Source organism: Amphichorda felina (genome assembly GCF_050947745.1).
Source record: "Amphichorda felina strain 45539 chromosome Unknown scaffold_1, whole genome shotgun sequence".
NCBI classification, from domain to species: domain Eukaryota; kingdom Fungi; phylum Ascomycota; class Sordariomycetes; order Hypocreales; family Bionectriaceae; genus Amphichorda; species Amphichorda felina.
Window position 1 is genome coordinate 3579555 of NW_028145049.1, and position 15744 is coordinate 3595298.

At 56.7% G+C, this 15744-nt stretch overlaps 5 protein-coding genes across 5 annotated transcripts; 2 read left to right on the plus strand and 3 right to left on the minus strand.

Annotated features, from left to right (window-relative positions):
• Window positions 1-27: 27 nt before the first annotated feature.
• Window positions 28-3754, plus strand: RAD53 (serine/threonine-protein kinase; the record flags this gene model as incomplete). Its single annotated transcript, XM_083190654.1, has 3 exons — window positions 28-52; window positions 112-1154; window positions 1226-3754. The coding sequence occupies 3 exons, from the start codon at window positions 28-30 to the stop codon at window positions 3752-3754; spliced, it is 3597 nt and encodes a 1198-aa protein (XP_083054513.1).
• A 942-nt stretch (window positions 3755-4696) lies between these two features.
• On the minus strand, window positions 4697-7900 carry ACO1O0_001164 (uncharacterized protein; the record flags this gene model as incomplete). The annotated part of the gene is made up of 4 exons (XM_083190655.1): window positions 4697-4857; window positions 4919-5317; window positions 5378-6458; window positions 6515-7900. The coding sequence occupies 4 exons, from the start codon at window positions 7898-7900 to the stop codon at window positions 4697-4699; spliced, it is 3027 nt and encodes a 1008-aa protein (XP_083054514.1).
• Window positions 7901-8714: 814 nt separating this feature from the next.
• On the minus strand, window positions 8715-11225 carry STT3 (dolichyl-diphosphooligosaccharide--protein glycosyltransferase subunit STT3; the record flags this gene model as incomplete). Its single annotated transcript, XM_083190656.1, has 4 exons — window positions 8715-8982; window positions 9038-10175; window positions 10234-10908; window positions 11099-11225. The coding sequence occupies 4 exons, from the start codon at window positions 11223-11225 to the stop codon at window positions 8715-8717; spliced, it is 2208 nt and encodes a 735-aa protein (XP_083054515.1).
• A 785-nt stretch (window positions 11226-12010) lies between these two features.
• Window positions 12011-12540, minus strand: TIM11 (F1F0 ATP synthase subunit e; the record flags this gene model as incomplete). The annotated part of the gene is made up of 3 exons (XM_083190657.1): window positions 12011-12084; window positions 12198-12384; window positions 12523-12540. The coding sequence occupies 3 exons, from the start codon at window positions 12538-12540 to the stop codon at window positions 12011-12013; spliced, it is 279 nt and encodes a 92-aa protein (XP_083054516.1).
• A 736-nt stretch (window positions 12541-13276) lies between these two features.
• ACO1O0_001167 (WD40-repeat-containing domain protein) lies at window positions 13277-15429 on the plus strand (the record flags this gene model as incomplete). Its single annotated transcript, XM_083190658.1, has 2 exons — window positions 13277-13399; window positions 13468-15429. The coding sequence occupies 2 exons, from the start codon at window positions 13277-13279 to the stop codon at window positions 15427-15429; spliced, it is 2085 nt and encodes a 694-aa protein (XP_083054517.1).
• Window positions 15430-15744: the final 315 nt, after the last annotated feature.

Below are 15744 nucleotides of genomic sequence, written 5' to 3' on the forward strand. Positions count from 1 at the left end.
CGCCGCTCCCACGAGGGGTCGCTCCCAATGGACGGCGAAGAGCCCACCCAAGGTTCGCCTCATGAAGCTCCCTCCCATGATCCCCATCGCTGACTTGAACCACCCCGGTAGCGACCCAGACTGTCCTCGACCCTCGCCGCGAAAACAAGCAGAACTCGGGCTTCTCCGACGATGACATCTCCGACATCCTCTGCATCCTCTACCCCACCTCCAAGTCGTCGCGCCAAGAGGTTCAGCGCCTCGCCCTCGAGGGCTCGCCCTTCATCATAGGAAAGGATGACGCCGACGTCGTCGAGCCCAACTACGACCTCGAGGACAATGCCAAAAACTTCGACTCCAACCCCAGCGGCCATGGCAACTACGCCATCATCCTGCGCCTTTCCTCCCAGATCAAGAACTATGCTGCCGGCTTCACCTTTGGTCGCAACCCCGCCAGGTGCGATGTCGTCTTCGCCAACGACCCCCTGAAGCGCGTCAGCAATATCCACTTCCGCATCTACATAAACGAGTACAACAACATCTTGGTTGAGGACCAGTCCACCAACGGCACCTTTGTCGACGGCCGCCTCCTCACCTCCCGCGCCAAGGTCAAGGACAACACCGGGGAGCCGCCCATCCACAAGTGGGTGCTTACCTCCGGCGCCGTCATCAAGATATACCTCCACCAGGAGCTTCACGACCTGACTTTCCGTGTCCGCATCCCTCGCCGTGAGGATGAGTACGCCGAGATCTTCCATACCAGGGTTGCCGAGTACTTTGCCCTCCACGGCCTGCCAACTCGCAATGACCCGGCCCCGGCTCCGGCTCCGGCCCCGGCTAATGGCGGACCTGTCGACATATTCAAGACGCCGGGAAAACCACTGGTAAACCCACGAGGGGAGGTCGAGGGTGGCGAGATCACGCAGCAGGCCAGGTCCCCGTCCAAGCGCAAGGAGTTGCCAAACACCATGCGTCGGGAGTGGAACGGCTCGGGCAAGTACAATCGCATTGGAACGATTGGGAAAGGTGCTTTCGCCATCGTGTACAAGGTGACATCCAAATACGACGGAATGCCGTACGCTGCAAAGGAGCTAGAGAAGCGGCGCTTCATAAAAAATGGTGTCCTGGATCAAAAGGTGGAAAATGAGATGAATATCATGAAGAGGGTGCAGCATGTACGACATTCTACCCCTTTGGATTCTGTACCTAAGCTGGACTTTTGTTTTGTTTTGCTAACCTCTCACAGCCTAACATTGTGCGGTACATAGAGAATCTCGACTGGGACAATCGCCTCCTCATCATCATCATGGAATACGTCTCTGGGGGAGACCTGGGGAAGGCCATTGCAGACCATGGCCCACTCTCGGAGGACATGGTACAGGCCATGTCGAAACAGCTTCTCGGAGCACTCGAGTATCTGCACAAGAACAATATCACCCATCGGGACGTCAAGCCAGACAACATCCTCATCAGCTCACTGGACCCCCTCGAGGTCAAGCTAACTGACTTTGGCCTGTCCAAGATGGTGGACACCGAGCAGACATTTCTCAGAACCTTCTGTGGCACGCTGTTGTACTGTGCCCCTGAGGTCTATACCGAGTACGCCGAGTACGACGACAACGGGTTCCGCAACCGGGGCCAGAAGATGCGGCGCATGCCAGGCCAGAGATACAGCCATGCTGTGGATATCTGGTCCCTTGGCGGTGTCTTGTTCTACTCCCTGACGACGTCACCGCCCTATCCCGTTAAGTCCGGGATTAGCTACTCGGAACTCCTGCATAAGATCATGACGACAAGGTTAAACATCACCCCTCTCCAGCGGTACGGAGTCTCGGAGAGGGGCATTGATTTCCTTTCCCGCATGTTGCAGAGGAGACCCGAGAACAGGGCGACCACTGTCGAGTTGGATACACACCCCTGGCTAGGAGGTGACGGGTCCATAATAGATGCATCGCAGTCGTACGACGAGATCACAGACGGCGAGGACCTGGTTGCCTATTCGCAGCAGCAAGGTTGGAATGAGGAAGAGGATAGGGTGAGCGATTCTATGGGCGAGGAATCGGAAAAGGAGAATAATGACACTGGGGGGAGACATCCGTCACAGCCCCAGCGCTTATTTGGCGAGGTCGGTGTCTCGGCGATTGGGAGCTCAGGCGCGATACCGGACGATATCCTGAATCTTCCGGTCAGTATGCGTGAGACGGAGATTCTCGACTCCCATGAGGATGAATATGATTCGGGGTTATCGTCAACACCGGCAGGGACCCGCACATACCGACAGACCAACCGCCAGATGACCGTCTCCATCGACCAGAACCAATCTTCTGATCAGCTGCAGAGCCTCGTGGAGAACGTCGCCTCGCAAAGTCTCGGGGCCCATGAGAAGCCTGGCCGGGAGCCTCCAGCACCACTTCCCTACTCGATGGACTTCAACGCGAGCAAGAGGAAACCGCCTCCCCACGACACCAGCGACGAGTACGATGAGAACACGCCACCCGACAAGCCGGTTATGAAACGGCTCAAGTCGGAGCTTAACATCGAGGAGCTATCGGGGGACGGCATGGAGGAGGCCAAGCTGTTGGCCTGCATGCCTCAGGTCAGGAGATTAGGGTCCGGCCGTCAAATAGACGGGGCAGTTGACAAGGTTATCTACTGGGAGCAAGACCGGTCGACCTGGCATCTGAACTACCCGGAGATGACCCAACTTCAGCTCGACGCCTTCCAGCAGGCGGCACGGGACAGGAGAGAAATGTTCGGACCCGGCATGACACCCCTATGGGAGCTGGCGATGAAGTATTTCCCGTCCACTTCGGCGTCGGCCACTCATAATGCGCCCAGCCTCCTCCAGACCCAGGTTGGCCTCCGCCGCGATGACCGCAGGGTGACCCCAACAGCCACCCCTGTCGAGTTCCCTCCTACAGCGATTCCCGTGGATGAAGAGACTCTACCTGACACGCTACCACCCGATCCGCAGATTGTTGTGCCCGTACGGAAAGACAGCACAGCGAACAGGGCTGTTGGAATCATCGAGTCACAACCCCACTCCTGCGTAGGCCAGATTTCATTCCCCATCACTGACTCTCTCGTCTCTTTTGGTCGGCATCCCGACAACACAGAGGTCTACAAGCCACAAACTGAGCCTAAGGTGCCCAAGTTTGCCTTCAAGATCATGCTGTGGAAGGATGGATACGATCCCGCCAAGGTGCCCCATCCGTGGTCGCGGCAATCGGCGGGTGACGAAGACTCGTACGCTTTCTGGATATCGACAAAGGCAACCCTCGGTATCCGAATCAACGGTCACAGTCTCCCATCAGACGAGCCCAAGAACCCCGGTGGACCCTCGCGGTACTGGACACAGTTGCACGACGGCGACGACCTCACCATCTGGGGCAACCCGAACATTAACAACCAGACCGCCCTGATATTCCGGTGCTTCTGGGGCGCTTCGTCAAGGCCTCGCGAGAACCCCGACCAGCCCCTGGAGCTGGCACCGCTGGAGATTGCGCAGAAGCTGGACAGTGCGTGCCAGAAGACCGAGAGACGCATGCGTGACGGTGCCGAGAAGAAGCGGAGGAGGGGCGATGCTGAGGATGACCTGCTCAGGCGGCAGCAGAGTATAGAGCGCGAGCGCGACAACAGCCGCGCGTTCGAGGCGAGGAGGCAGGAGGCGGTAGAGCTCTTGCAGGCGAGGATGATCCAGGCCTCAAGGAGGGCTTCCCCGGCCAGTGGGCTGCCTACGTCGAACATTCTCGCAAGCCGTGAGCAGGCGCTCTGAGGTACTTGGTCAGTAGGGGGCCACGATGGGCCTCGAAGCATGTGGAGGGGGGAGGGTTTCTTTTTTGCCAGTGGCTGTTCATAGAACAATGAAGGAATGTGGACCGGATGGTTTGAGTACGAGGTATGGGATACAGGGCGCATGATGACGGCTGGAGGTGCCAGATACCACGTGAAAAGCAGCGAGAATGCAGATCAAGAGAATTGACTACGTGAAATGATTTGTCACTCTGTTTGGTATGGAAAGCACTATAGTTCCATGTGACTACCAGGTACATGAAGACCATCGCCAGACTCTTCAGCGCGCCATGATGTAGGGTAACATCTCATCTCCCCTTTTCGCGTTGCCCAGAACATGATGTTTTCACGGTAGAGATAGCCCACTGACGGGACAGATGTGCTCTCTCGTCTCGCGGTCGTTACAATGATGATTGGCTCCGTCGACATCATCCCCAGATATCTATCCGGGGGTTACCACCGAGGCATTTGCAATATGCCACCTCCCCTTTTTTTTTTATCTTCTTGGACTCACATCGAGCCAATCCCCAAAACGGTTTCTCAGAAAGACGACAGGATGAACAGCCAACCTCTCTCTCTCTCTCTCTCTCTCTCTCTGTCTGTCTGTCCTCTAAGCACAACAAAGCTAATGGATATACTCTGACCATTTGTCGACCCGGAAACAAAAGAAAAAAAGAAAAGAAAAAAATAAAAATAAAAAAAGGTCAGGAAATCGCCTCTCTCTCACCCCAAACATGATATCGATCGAGCTTTGTTTCACAGAATGATAATGTCGAGCAAGAAAGTTTGTTCCGTCGGCCGTCCATCATGTCATCGTATATGCGCCATTGCGAGGGCGCCAAGACATCTTTTCTTCTTCATGTCATGTCATGTTCTCGTCGTTTTCTTTCGTTCGTTCGTAGAGCAAGCTTTTTTGTGTGTTTGGCTAGCAATGGTGATGCGACGAAGCATTGGATTTGGCCTCGTCGGGGATCTCGAAACAGCGGTGGGAGCCGTCGTCGGAGCTGCTGCTGCTCTCCTCCACCTCGGGAGGGTCTTGCTCCTGGGGGGAATGGTCCAGGTCGAGGACTGGGACCACGTCGTACTCTGCAGACACACGTGTTAGATTTGACTCCCTCAGCAAGGTTGCGAGAGAAGGTATGCTTACCAAGGAATAGCGCATGGCTCTCGGGGGAGCTTATGGCCGACTCTGGTTCTTCGACAATAGGCTCTGGGATAAAGACGTGGTCGCCTGGCTTGACGCCCCTGGCCCAGGCACTGTACCCTGCCTCAGCCGCGCCGCCATACTCCCCCTTCCCTGCACGCTCATGGAAGCTCTGGAACGAGGAAAAGTGGCGAGCCCGGGGCGTGTAGTAAGGGTTGGCCTTGGGTGTTCGGGACGCGCCACTGGAGTCGGAGGCGAAGAACGAGTTGGCGCTGGAGGCAGAGCAGCTCCCGTCGGTGGAGTCGGTGAAGCACGAGAAGGCCCCAGCCGTGGTGGTGGCGGAGGCGAAGGAGGACGCGGCGGCGCGCCAGGCACGGTGGCTGCCTTGGGCGTGATCGCGGTCTTTCTGGTGAGGGCCGAATCCTTCCTAGTGATTGCGGGCGGTCTCTGGGGACGTCTGACCGCTGGGGCTGGCGGGTGTCGAGCGGGATCCTCGAGGGCCTTGGCTCATTCTGGCTCCGTAGTCCTTGGGGGCGTCGTCGAAGAACGAGCTGAAGGCGCTTCGTGGAGGGTGCTGGGGCGGAGGCGAAGGGTAGTCGTCCTCTAGATTCTCATTGGGGCTTTGCCTGGGGGTTTGCCCAGACTCGGTGGGAGATGGTCTGACGTCTTGGTCGAACCAGTATGGGGGCGACTGTCGTGGAGCATTTTCTTCGGCACTCTTGAACTTGGTCCAGTCCCAAGCATGGGATTTGAAGCCAGAGTCCATACTGAAGGCGCCTCTGGAGAAAGCAGGCGGCGGAGGAGGATCGGAGTCACCAAAGAACTCTCCATGGGTGTTTCCAGTTGGCTCTGCCTCCCACTCATGTTCCTCGTATGAATGAGTAGAGTTCCACGTTCCGGTAGGACTGGTTCTCATACGCAGGCGCTCAGATGTAGATAGGGGTCTCCCACATGAATCCATCAACGGCGAGCTGCTGTGCATTCGGCTACGGCCTTGCTTTTGGCTTCCGTCGCGTCTGATGGTGGCTTCATTCACCTCAGCTTCCGGAGGAGACTCGCCAAAAGGATGGGAATCCGAGAATCTAACGCTAGCAGGGCCCCGATTCACCCCCTGGGAAGACTTCCGTGATGGGGAGGCAAAATTCCTGGGGGAACTGCCGGTGTCATCCTCGATAGAAGGGGGCTCGTACTGGGTGGCACTCCTAACATCTCCCTGGGGACTGTTTGGCTGGTCGGCGCCGTTCATCCCCGAGCTGCTCCTCTGAGCTCGCCGTTTCGAAGCCCCGTGGCTTCGAGTTGGGAAGTAAGGTGCCTCGGAGGAAACCCTGGCAGTCTTGTCGCCAAGATCAGCAAGACGGCTTCCAGAACCATCAGAGCACTCGGACCCCACGATATCTCCTGACTTGGAGTCAAAGTGCGAGCCAGAGCGCGCCTTTCCAGGGTCAATGTGAGAGTGGAATGTGTCATGACCGCCAACAACTTCCTCAACCTGCTCGCGTACACTGTCGACAACATCTCCGTTTGTCTCACAAGTTCCAACACACTGTGGGGAGGGGTCAGAGGTTTATTCATTGCGAGAGGCTGCGAGAGTCGACTTACAGAATTCATGACTGAAGAAGCATCTGTGACTACAGTAGCCTCTTCCGCGGCGTGTCTTTCCATCAGACACCGAGAACAGTAGTTGGGCAAAATGGCATCTCCGGACTTTGCCGGATGCTTCTTGTGGAAGCTCTTGGATCTGTATATGCCACAGCCAAAGCAGACGTGACGACAGTGATGATCCATCACGTCTTTCCGATGGACCTCATCCCGACATCCCTCGCAGAGGCTAGGGAATTTTTGCTTTCCAGGGGCCAGGGGGTGCATCTCGTGATATTTCCGGGAGCGAATGCTTCCGCAGCCAAAGCAAACATGGCGGGAAGGCTGATGGGCTGGGAGTTTGTCTTGCTGGTGAGCAGCCTCTGGAATATCCTCTTGTTTAGAACCGACAGACTTGCTTCGATGCTTTGTCTCAGAGCTCTTCATCTCAGAGGGCGACTTGTCGGTTCTGGCAGACCGACCCCGGCCCATGACTTCATTAAGAGTCAAGTTCAGCCGCTGCTGAAGAGCCTTCACTTCCGCTTCCAGAGAAAAGTCACCTGGATGCCTCTCAAGGGCCGCGGACTTTTGATCAAGGTCGCGTTGGATTCGTGTTAGCTCCTTGCTCGCCTTCTTCTGCCTTCCTCCCATGCTAGAATGAGGATGATGGGCACCAAATAGGATCGCAGGCTGAGACGCCTGCGTTGGGTTTGGTGCCTGGATGAAAGCAAATCGTGGTTGGTTGTAGACCTGAGGTGGTGGAGGAGGTGGCTGGATAGGGTTGGCCATCGGGAACTGCGAAAATTGGGGAGCAATGGATCCAGGCATCATCCCATATGGCATGTGAGGTATTGCCTGTGGGGGAAATGTAGCCGAGGACGGGATGGACAATGTTTTAGGGTCAAGCCTCAGGGATGATACATCCCCAGAGTCCCTTCGTTTGTCATGACGCGACCGAGATCGCTGCTGGGATGGCTGTCGGGTTCGGCGTGGAGTAGGTGTTGGTCTCTTAGGAGCCGGTTGATGAGCCTTCTTGTTTAGCTTGAGGCATCGCTGATCTTTGGGCTGTTTGGGTTGGGATAGAGGTGCATGTTTGGACCGGCTGGAACCTCGATAGGGTCGCGTTAGTTCCTGCTGATCATCCTCGCTCTCTTCCTCCTCTTCATCTTCGTCTTCAGAAGAGAGATATGCATCAGAGACACTCAATGAGTCGGATGAATCTCCGTCCTCCTTTTCCTCGTCGTCATCCTCGTCAGACTCAGACTCATAGGAGATGGTGACTCGCTGAGCACCACGCATCTCGTTGCGCTGGACGGTCTGGCGTGTTGGAAGGTTGAAGGTAGTGGCGAGGAGGTCAATCTCAGGTTCGTCGTCTCGCAGGCGTCTCCGTCCCCTGGTTCGGCCCATGATGCTGTGCTGTATCTGAAGCCAAGGAGATAGCACAGTGGGCTCGGAATTGCTCATGAGATGGTTCGTAGGTGGGCGGAGGGAGAAGTAAAGGAGGGAGGAGTTTTTGTCCCGGCCCAGAGTGGGCGTAAGGTGAGAACAGGGTCAGGATGACCGCCCACAGTTATGTGAGCGAGACGTGCAGCGCTGTTCACTCAGTCTTCACCCTGGGCTGTCTGCCAGCTGCGAGGACTGATGGCCAGCTGGCAACGCGTGTGGGCACTGAAACGGGCACTTTCTACCCTGTAGGCGAGAACAGATAGGGCACCTAAGTGCTGAATTGTGTCAATCAGGCTGCGCGCCCCAATGGATGATGTCTTGGATGTCCTGTTTCCAAGAGAGGTCGACCGTATCCTGGGCCGAACTGGGGAGATGGATAGGAATACTCCAAGTTGTACTGGAATTAAGAAATACTGCGACATACAGATAGATGTATGAGAGGAAAAAGAGAATAGCATTAAAAAAAAAAAGAAAAACATAGCTAAGTCTGTAAACGAAGAGGTGGGCCGGTATCGCGTATAGATGCTATTGTTCTTCCGTCTCGATGGCGACTGAATGTAGACAATAACAGCCGAACAAAGGCAATCTTGTCCTGTGACTTCCATCAGCACACACATGTGGCACCAGAGTCCTAGGCCGGGTCCCGCCGTTTCAGATCATACAGTGGTATACATTCGGTGCACTTTTCTCTATATATCAACCATACTGCCTGGCGATTTTGTGCTGTTCCCATACCCCAAGCTTTCCTTGCTTGCTCACGCTAACCGCCCACCTTTTAATCCACGCGCAGCACCCGGGGGCCTCTCTTCTTAGTAGCCTTCCTCTTCTGGCCGCGGTTAAACGCCCCGACGGCCGCGTGGTCGCGACCGACGTTGTCAAGGTCCTTGACCTTGTAGATGCGGATGATCCAGTTCTCCGTCGTGTAAGCCTCCTCGATCGTGTTGAGGACGGGGCCCTCCTCGGGCAGACGCACGCCACGGACTCTGTCCGCAGCCTGGCCAGGCGGGAACAGAGACTGGTAGTTGTAGTACGACATCTTGTACCTGTCATATTGTTAGCATGACGAGCAAACACCCATGTCATGTCCCAGGCACTTACATCAAGCTGTTCTTCATGGTGTCAGTGGCGCCAGCATCCACGCGGTACTCGCCACGGGCCGTGAAAAAGTCACGCTCCTTGACCTCTTCGGGCCAGATGCCCTCGGCAATTCGGACCATCCACAGGAACTTGTTGATGTCATCTCCCGAGTAGCCCAGGAGACCTCCAAAGACGACCAGGACGTAGTCGACCTCGTGCTGGCGCATGATGGGGTAGCTGACTTCCTCCGACGACGCCATGGCCTTGCCAACCGTCGCAATGTGCGTGTTGTTCCACGTGTTGTTGTCGACAAGAGTCGGCCTGTCCGCCATGCCACCAATCTGGTAGCCATAATCCCACCACGACATGATCTTGGCGTCCTCGTCCGTGTTCTGGCGAAGCCACTGATACGCCTCACGGTAGTCATCGATGATGTGCTGGCTCCCGTCCGGCATGCGGCTGGCAAGGACAACCGATGGCGAAGAGTACGCGTTGGACGTAACCCAGGTGCAGTGCGCGACAAACATGAGGAGATAGATGGTCATGGCGGCAACCACGATCAGCTTGGACACCTTGGAGTAGATGCCCACCTTGGGCTTCTCGGCCGACCTCAGGCCACCCTTGGACTTCTTATCAGTGGAATCCGCCGACGAGGCGGCCCCCGGGGCGGGTGACTTCTTGATGAGGTAGGTATCCAGGATCTGGGATGCGGCGATGGCTGCGGCGACACAGACGATGGGGGTCAGGGTGAGCATAAGTCGCACCATGACGCCGGCAAAGTAGCTGCCAAAAAGCGCGTAGACGACAACAAAGACATGCTCATCCCGGAGGTCCTGGAACAGCAGGTACACGCCGGCGGGGAAGAGCCAGATGAGCATGTTCAGGTCGAAGAAGAATGCCGGCCAGGCGGTAGGCTGGTGCTCAGAGACGGATGCAATGATGGGGATGTGGATCTTAGCGTATCCCGTATCCCACAGCGAGTAGAATCGACCGCTCCACGGGGCAATGTAGCCCAGCGAGGTCAGCGCGACCAGGCCAGCCAGGCCGAGACCGAAGGTGGCCACAAGCACAGTCACGAGGAAGGTCTGGAACTGCTTGCCCGAAATCGCAGAGCGCACGTATTGGATAAATCCGATAAGCTGCACGAAGCCAAAGATGCCTACGGAGGCTGGTTAGCGATGGGTTGAAGGAGGAAAGGAACAGGTAGAATATCGTACCTAGGGCGGGCATGTGTTCGCTGGTCTTAACAGGCAGGAACCCGACAAACGGAATCTGCATGCTGGCCAAGGTTCCAAGAGCATACCATGTCGTGTAGCTGACGTAGAGGCGGCTGCTGTAGCGGCCCATGCAGATGAGGACAAAAACATGCAGGGGAAGGATACAGGTGATGAAGGCGTAGCCGCCCCACGAAGCCACCATGTATCCGTAGAAAAGAGCGCAGAGAGCGCCCCAGAGCATGGAGCCAAGCTTGAGAGCCTTGATCCAGAGATAGAAGGTGAAGACGAGAAGGAAAATGGCGATGGCCTCATTGTCGTAGCTGCCCGCGACGGATCGCGAGATGTAGCCGGGGGCAATGCCCATGAAGGCCGCGGCGAGGAGACCGGCCGACGGCGAGGTGGTCATCTCGTTGGTAAGGAGATAGGCGGCAAAGGCTGTCAGACCGGAGAAGGCGGGCGCGAGGAGCACGCAAATGTTTCGAATGTCGATGGGGATAGTGAGAGCTCGGAGGGCATGGTAGATGACACCGCTGGTGACCATCAGGCCCGGGTAGAGCGTACCTCCGGTCACACGACCGAGAGGATGCCATGTTCGGTCATCGAACCAGTCCCAGAACTTGTAGAAGCCGTTCGCAACGAGGTACTTGGTAGCTCGGAAGTTGAACCACGGATCGACTGGAAAGGGTCAGCACGTGCACGGCAAGTTCGTCAATTCCGGAGTTTGACCAACATTCGTGAATAATACTCTCAAAACCTGCACAGAATAAGGATGTCAGCGTGAGGATCTTGCAATGCGCCCAGGAGCACGATGCTCGGGGAGCGGTTGAGCCTGGAGAGAGCAGCAGCTAGCCAAGAAGCCACTTACGAATGACGGAGAAGAGGCGACTGGCAATGGCAGCGCTGGCAATGAAACAGAGAATGACGACTCTCAAAAGGGTCCTCGAGTTCTTCGCGGTGGCCCCGGAGACGACACCCTTGGTTTCGGCCGCCATTGTGACGGTGGGTGACGGCGACGCGGTGCTGTGCCTTTGGCCGAGGGTTTGGATGGTCGATGGTTCTCTCCAACAAAGGCACAGGACCGCAAGTGTGGTGCCAGTGAGGACAGCTTGGAGCTTGGACTGACGCCGTTTCGTTTTTGTGGGGCCAGCCGTGCGCGCGCCTGTCGTGCTAAGGGGGCCCGGTAGTTGAGGGGGAGGTTGACCCACGGTTTACCCGTTTACCCTGCGAATGACACTGTTTGCTAACACATCATGGATGAAGTGTCTTGACCGAGAAGACAAAGCGCAATGCAAGAACAGCTTGGGCATAAAGCTATTGAAAGGTCAGGGTGCTCATATCTTCTTTATGCAACTGTGTTGCTCCATCATGTGTGGTTATATGACGAAATCTGGCTTTGTCTGTGGGCACCATGGACATGAGAGACATATTATACCCGAATGGCTAATCACAAACTACCGAGGGCGACTCAAGCCCGAGTCCGAATTCACGATTCGCAACGACTCGGGTATCGACACTCGAGGGACTTGAACATGGTCTAAAGGTTGTATTTTACACCTGTGCTACAGGAACAGGAACCCAAGGAAAATCTATGCAGTGCCGCCGTTGGCAGTCACAATGATACAGCGAGACCGCCGTTGAATTCGATGGTGCCTCCACGGGGCGCCAGAGATCCCCTTCTCTCGCCACGGAGCCGTGCGGCTCCTCATCCAATATTTCATCACCCATGCCATCTACCGCGCTTCCCCCAGAACTGATCGTCCCCTCTCGGCGCTCCAATTTAGGCCTTCTGCTCGGACACCTTCAGCAGCAGCTTCTCGAGATCGAACTTGGGGTCTTCGGGGTTGAACACGGCTATCAAAGGGGGTTAGTTATGTCGGCCCATGGGTCTTGGGGGTTCCCATCGGTCGGTGCTGTCCGCTCGCTTTGGTCGCAAGCAGAGACGCAATGGGCGGATCGCGACGTACCATCATCAGCCGACGCAGCAGCCGGGGGGCTCGTCTTCTTCGCCCACTCGGCCTTGGCCTGGTCTATCACCTTCTGCTTCTGCTCCCACTCATGCTCGTCGTGCTCGGCCTTCTGGGTTTGCCTTATCGTCCGCTGGTGGGAGAAGCCGTAGAAGACGCCAAAGGCGAGGGCGGACCACCGAAGAACCTAGATGATGAAAGCCAATTAGCTCCGTGGTACACTATAGAGCGCCGGCAAGCCTGGTCGGCGGCGCGAAGGGGGATGCGCATGTCCGCCGTGGGCGAGATGGTCGGCGAGCGCAGGGTCGAGGCAGAATGCACTCACGTTGACTCCGGTCGACATCGTCGCGGTTCGGTCGGGCGCGCGGCAATCGGATGGGTTGGAATTGAGATGGACGACGGAGGCGGAATACGGGACCAGACAATCGCTGTCAATTGGCCCTGTCCAGGTGAGTCGAGGGAGTTGCGGGCGTTGGGCTGGAGGTTGCAAGATTTCAAAGCTCTCGGGAAAAGTCGCAGTTTTTCCAGACCAACTGCACCATTGCCGCGCCGCCACACCTCACAGCACCGCCACATTCCTTGCATTTCCTCGTCGGCATGTGGTTGAAAGTATATTCATGACCATACGTTGATCGAGAATTAGAAACCAGCGAATCATTTTACATAGCACTTTAGGTCCGGGACCGTCAATGGCCCCCTTCTGGTACGAAAGCAGGATACAGTTGAGAGAGCCGTGGCTGCCACGAGGGGAATCACGTGAACCCTCCAGGATCCTGACGCCGAACAGACGGATGGATGGCAGCCAGTTGGGTGGAGCTCCCTTGTACGAGTAAAGCCACGCGCATCGAGGGCGCGCATCACTCCTTGAAACATTCAACAGCTTGATTTCACGTTGGCCTTCTGTATTGCTTCCCGGTACTGAGCAAGCCTGCAATTTTCCAACTCGGAATTTACCATAAGCTTCCCTACGATACCTAGTTTTCTTTTACCCCTGTGTTATCGGACGTCTAGCCCAACACCTGACGAGTGAAGACGACTTGGCCTGCTGCCCGTCCCGGCATGGGACTTTAGCCAGAACGATGCAGCAACGTCGAGAGGAGATCATCGCAAAGACAGCTAAGCTCGCCGAGCTTAAGCGGCAGCGAGAGCTCCGTGCTAACCAAGCAAGCGCTGGCCGCTCCAGCCTAGGGGCTGCTGCCGACGTTGGTTACTCCTTTTCTCGCCCGCCCTGGGCTTAGAACAGCTCGCTAACTCTCCATCCCTCTCCTAGTTTAAGCTTCCGACAGCTTCCAGAGCCGATAACCGCCGTCAGATCGAAACCATCATCAATGACCTGCTAGGCGAGAGTCGACCGGGGTCAACGAGTGGTGGTGTCGGCTCCCCTGGAGGGCCTCGGGGCAGCAGACCGAGCAGCGTGCTGAGCCTTGGAGAGCTGAGCAATGTCACCTCGGAAGTTCCTGTCGCACCCAGCACGCCGGCCGCCCCCGTCCAACCGATCGCCCTGAGCACAGCTCCCCTGACGACCGTCTACGAGTGCCCCCCTTCGCCCGTCAAAGAGGTCTTCTCCTACAGCAAGGGCGTCCAGACGACAGAGGAATGGACGGGACCTAGCAGGTCGAGGGCGCAGTCCGGCTTCTCGGATGGAGATGATATACCTGGAACAACTTCCACGCCCAGCAAGAGGATGAGCAGGAGGGAGAGAGACCGGGAGGAAGAGCTACGACAAAGGATTCGGGGGGAGGTTGAGGAGGAACTCAAGGCCGCCAAGGAGTTTGTCACAGATGGCGTCATGGCAGCGAACTCGACGGTGGCGATGAACTTCCCGTCGCGAGACCTTACTACCGAGGAGATTGACGCCGTATATCAGTCCGAAGATTTCGTGGACTTTTTGGAGAAGTCGACCAAGGTGATTGAGAGGGCGTTCGACCAGGAGACATACGATATCCTCACCGACTATGCGCTGCAAGGCCAGGATGTCGACGACGAGGACGAGGAGACTGGCAACACGGGGGGGCGCGGAAAGCACAGGATAAAGGAGGTGGCTCAATTTCACGACGAACGATGGTCTAAGAAGCGAATGATCAGTGGAATTGACTTCTCACCCAAGTTCAGCGAGCTGCTACTCGCCTCATACACCAAGAACCCGACAGCCCCCCACGAACCTGATGGCCTCGTCCAAGTATGGAACACTCACATGCACGACCGGCCCGAGTACGTCTTTACGGCGCAATCCGACATTCTCACCGCCAAGTTCTCACCATATCACCCGAACCTGATTGTCGGCGGATCCTACAGTGGCCAGGTCCTGCTGTGGGACACGCGAGCAAAGGCGGCGCCCGTCCAGAAGACACCGTTGACCGGCTACGGCCACGCCCACCCCATCTACTCGGTGGACATTGTCGGCACGCAAAACGCCAACAACATCATCTCCTGCTCGACGGACGGTGTTGTCTGCGGCTGGAGCATGGATGTGTTTGCCCAGCCGCAGGAGCTCTTGGAGCTCAAGAACCCGACACAGGCCAAGGTCGTCGTGGAAGACGTCAGCCCGACATGCATGTCGTTCCCCCAAACGGATCCGACCTTCTTCCTCGTGGGAAGCGAGGAGGGCACAATCTTCCCATGCCACCGGTACGACCGCGCGGGCGCAAAGGCGGGCGTGGACAAGAAGATCGCCTACAAGGGGCACACGGCGCCCGTCATGTCGGTGGACTTCCATCCCGCCAAGGGCCCCGTGGATCTGGGAGACCTAGTCATCTCGTCGTCGCTGGACTGGAGCGTCAAGCTGTGGAAGGTTCGCGCGCCAGCGGCCACTTCGACGGTCGGGACGGGAACGGGCAACATCTCGCCCCTCATCGACTTTGTGCGCGAGGACGTGGTGTACGACGCCCGCTGGTCGCCCGTCAAGCCCAGCGTCTTTGCGCTCGTGGACGGAGCGGGCTGGCTCGAGCTCTGGGACATTGCGGTGGAGACGGAGGAGCCGGTATCGAGGATATCGCCCAGCGCCCGCCAAGATGGGCGGACATTCCTGTCAAAGAGCCTGAACAAGGTAGCGTGGGAGCCCAGCGACGGCAAGCGCTTGGCTACGGGAGGTATCGACGGGTCCCTGACGGTGTTCGAGGTGGGCAGCGGGCTGGGGGGCAAGGAGGGTCTGAAGCACGAGGACTGGACCAACATGAAGAAGCTCGTGAACCGGGTCGACGCGGTGGGGCTCAACGGGGCCATGGTGGTGTAGTAGAGCAGCGGGATTACATTGTTTGTTTCTGGCGTATGTTTGGCAGCCTTCAAGTTGGGGGGACGTGTACAGATCTGTTGAGATGCTCGGCAACGGAGCTTTTGATCAAAATACCCCTTGTGCTAAGGAAAGAATCACTAATCCACTTTACTACTCGCAGTTGTATGTATATTTATGTGTATAATTTCGTGTATGAATTTGCTTCACTATGTAGTGGAGGTATGTTACATTAGTACCATATCCGTACTCCGTACAATGGAGTCGATTTGGTGTCTCGCTTTTTTTTGTCAACCATCTGTCTGGGTATTCTCGGGT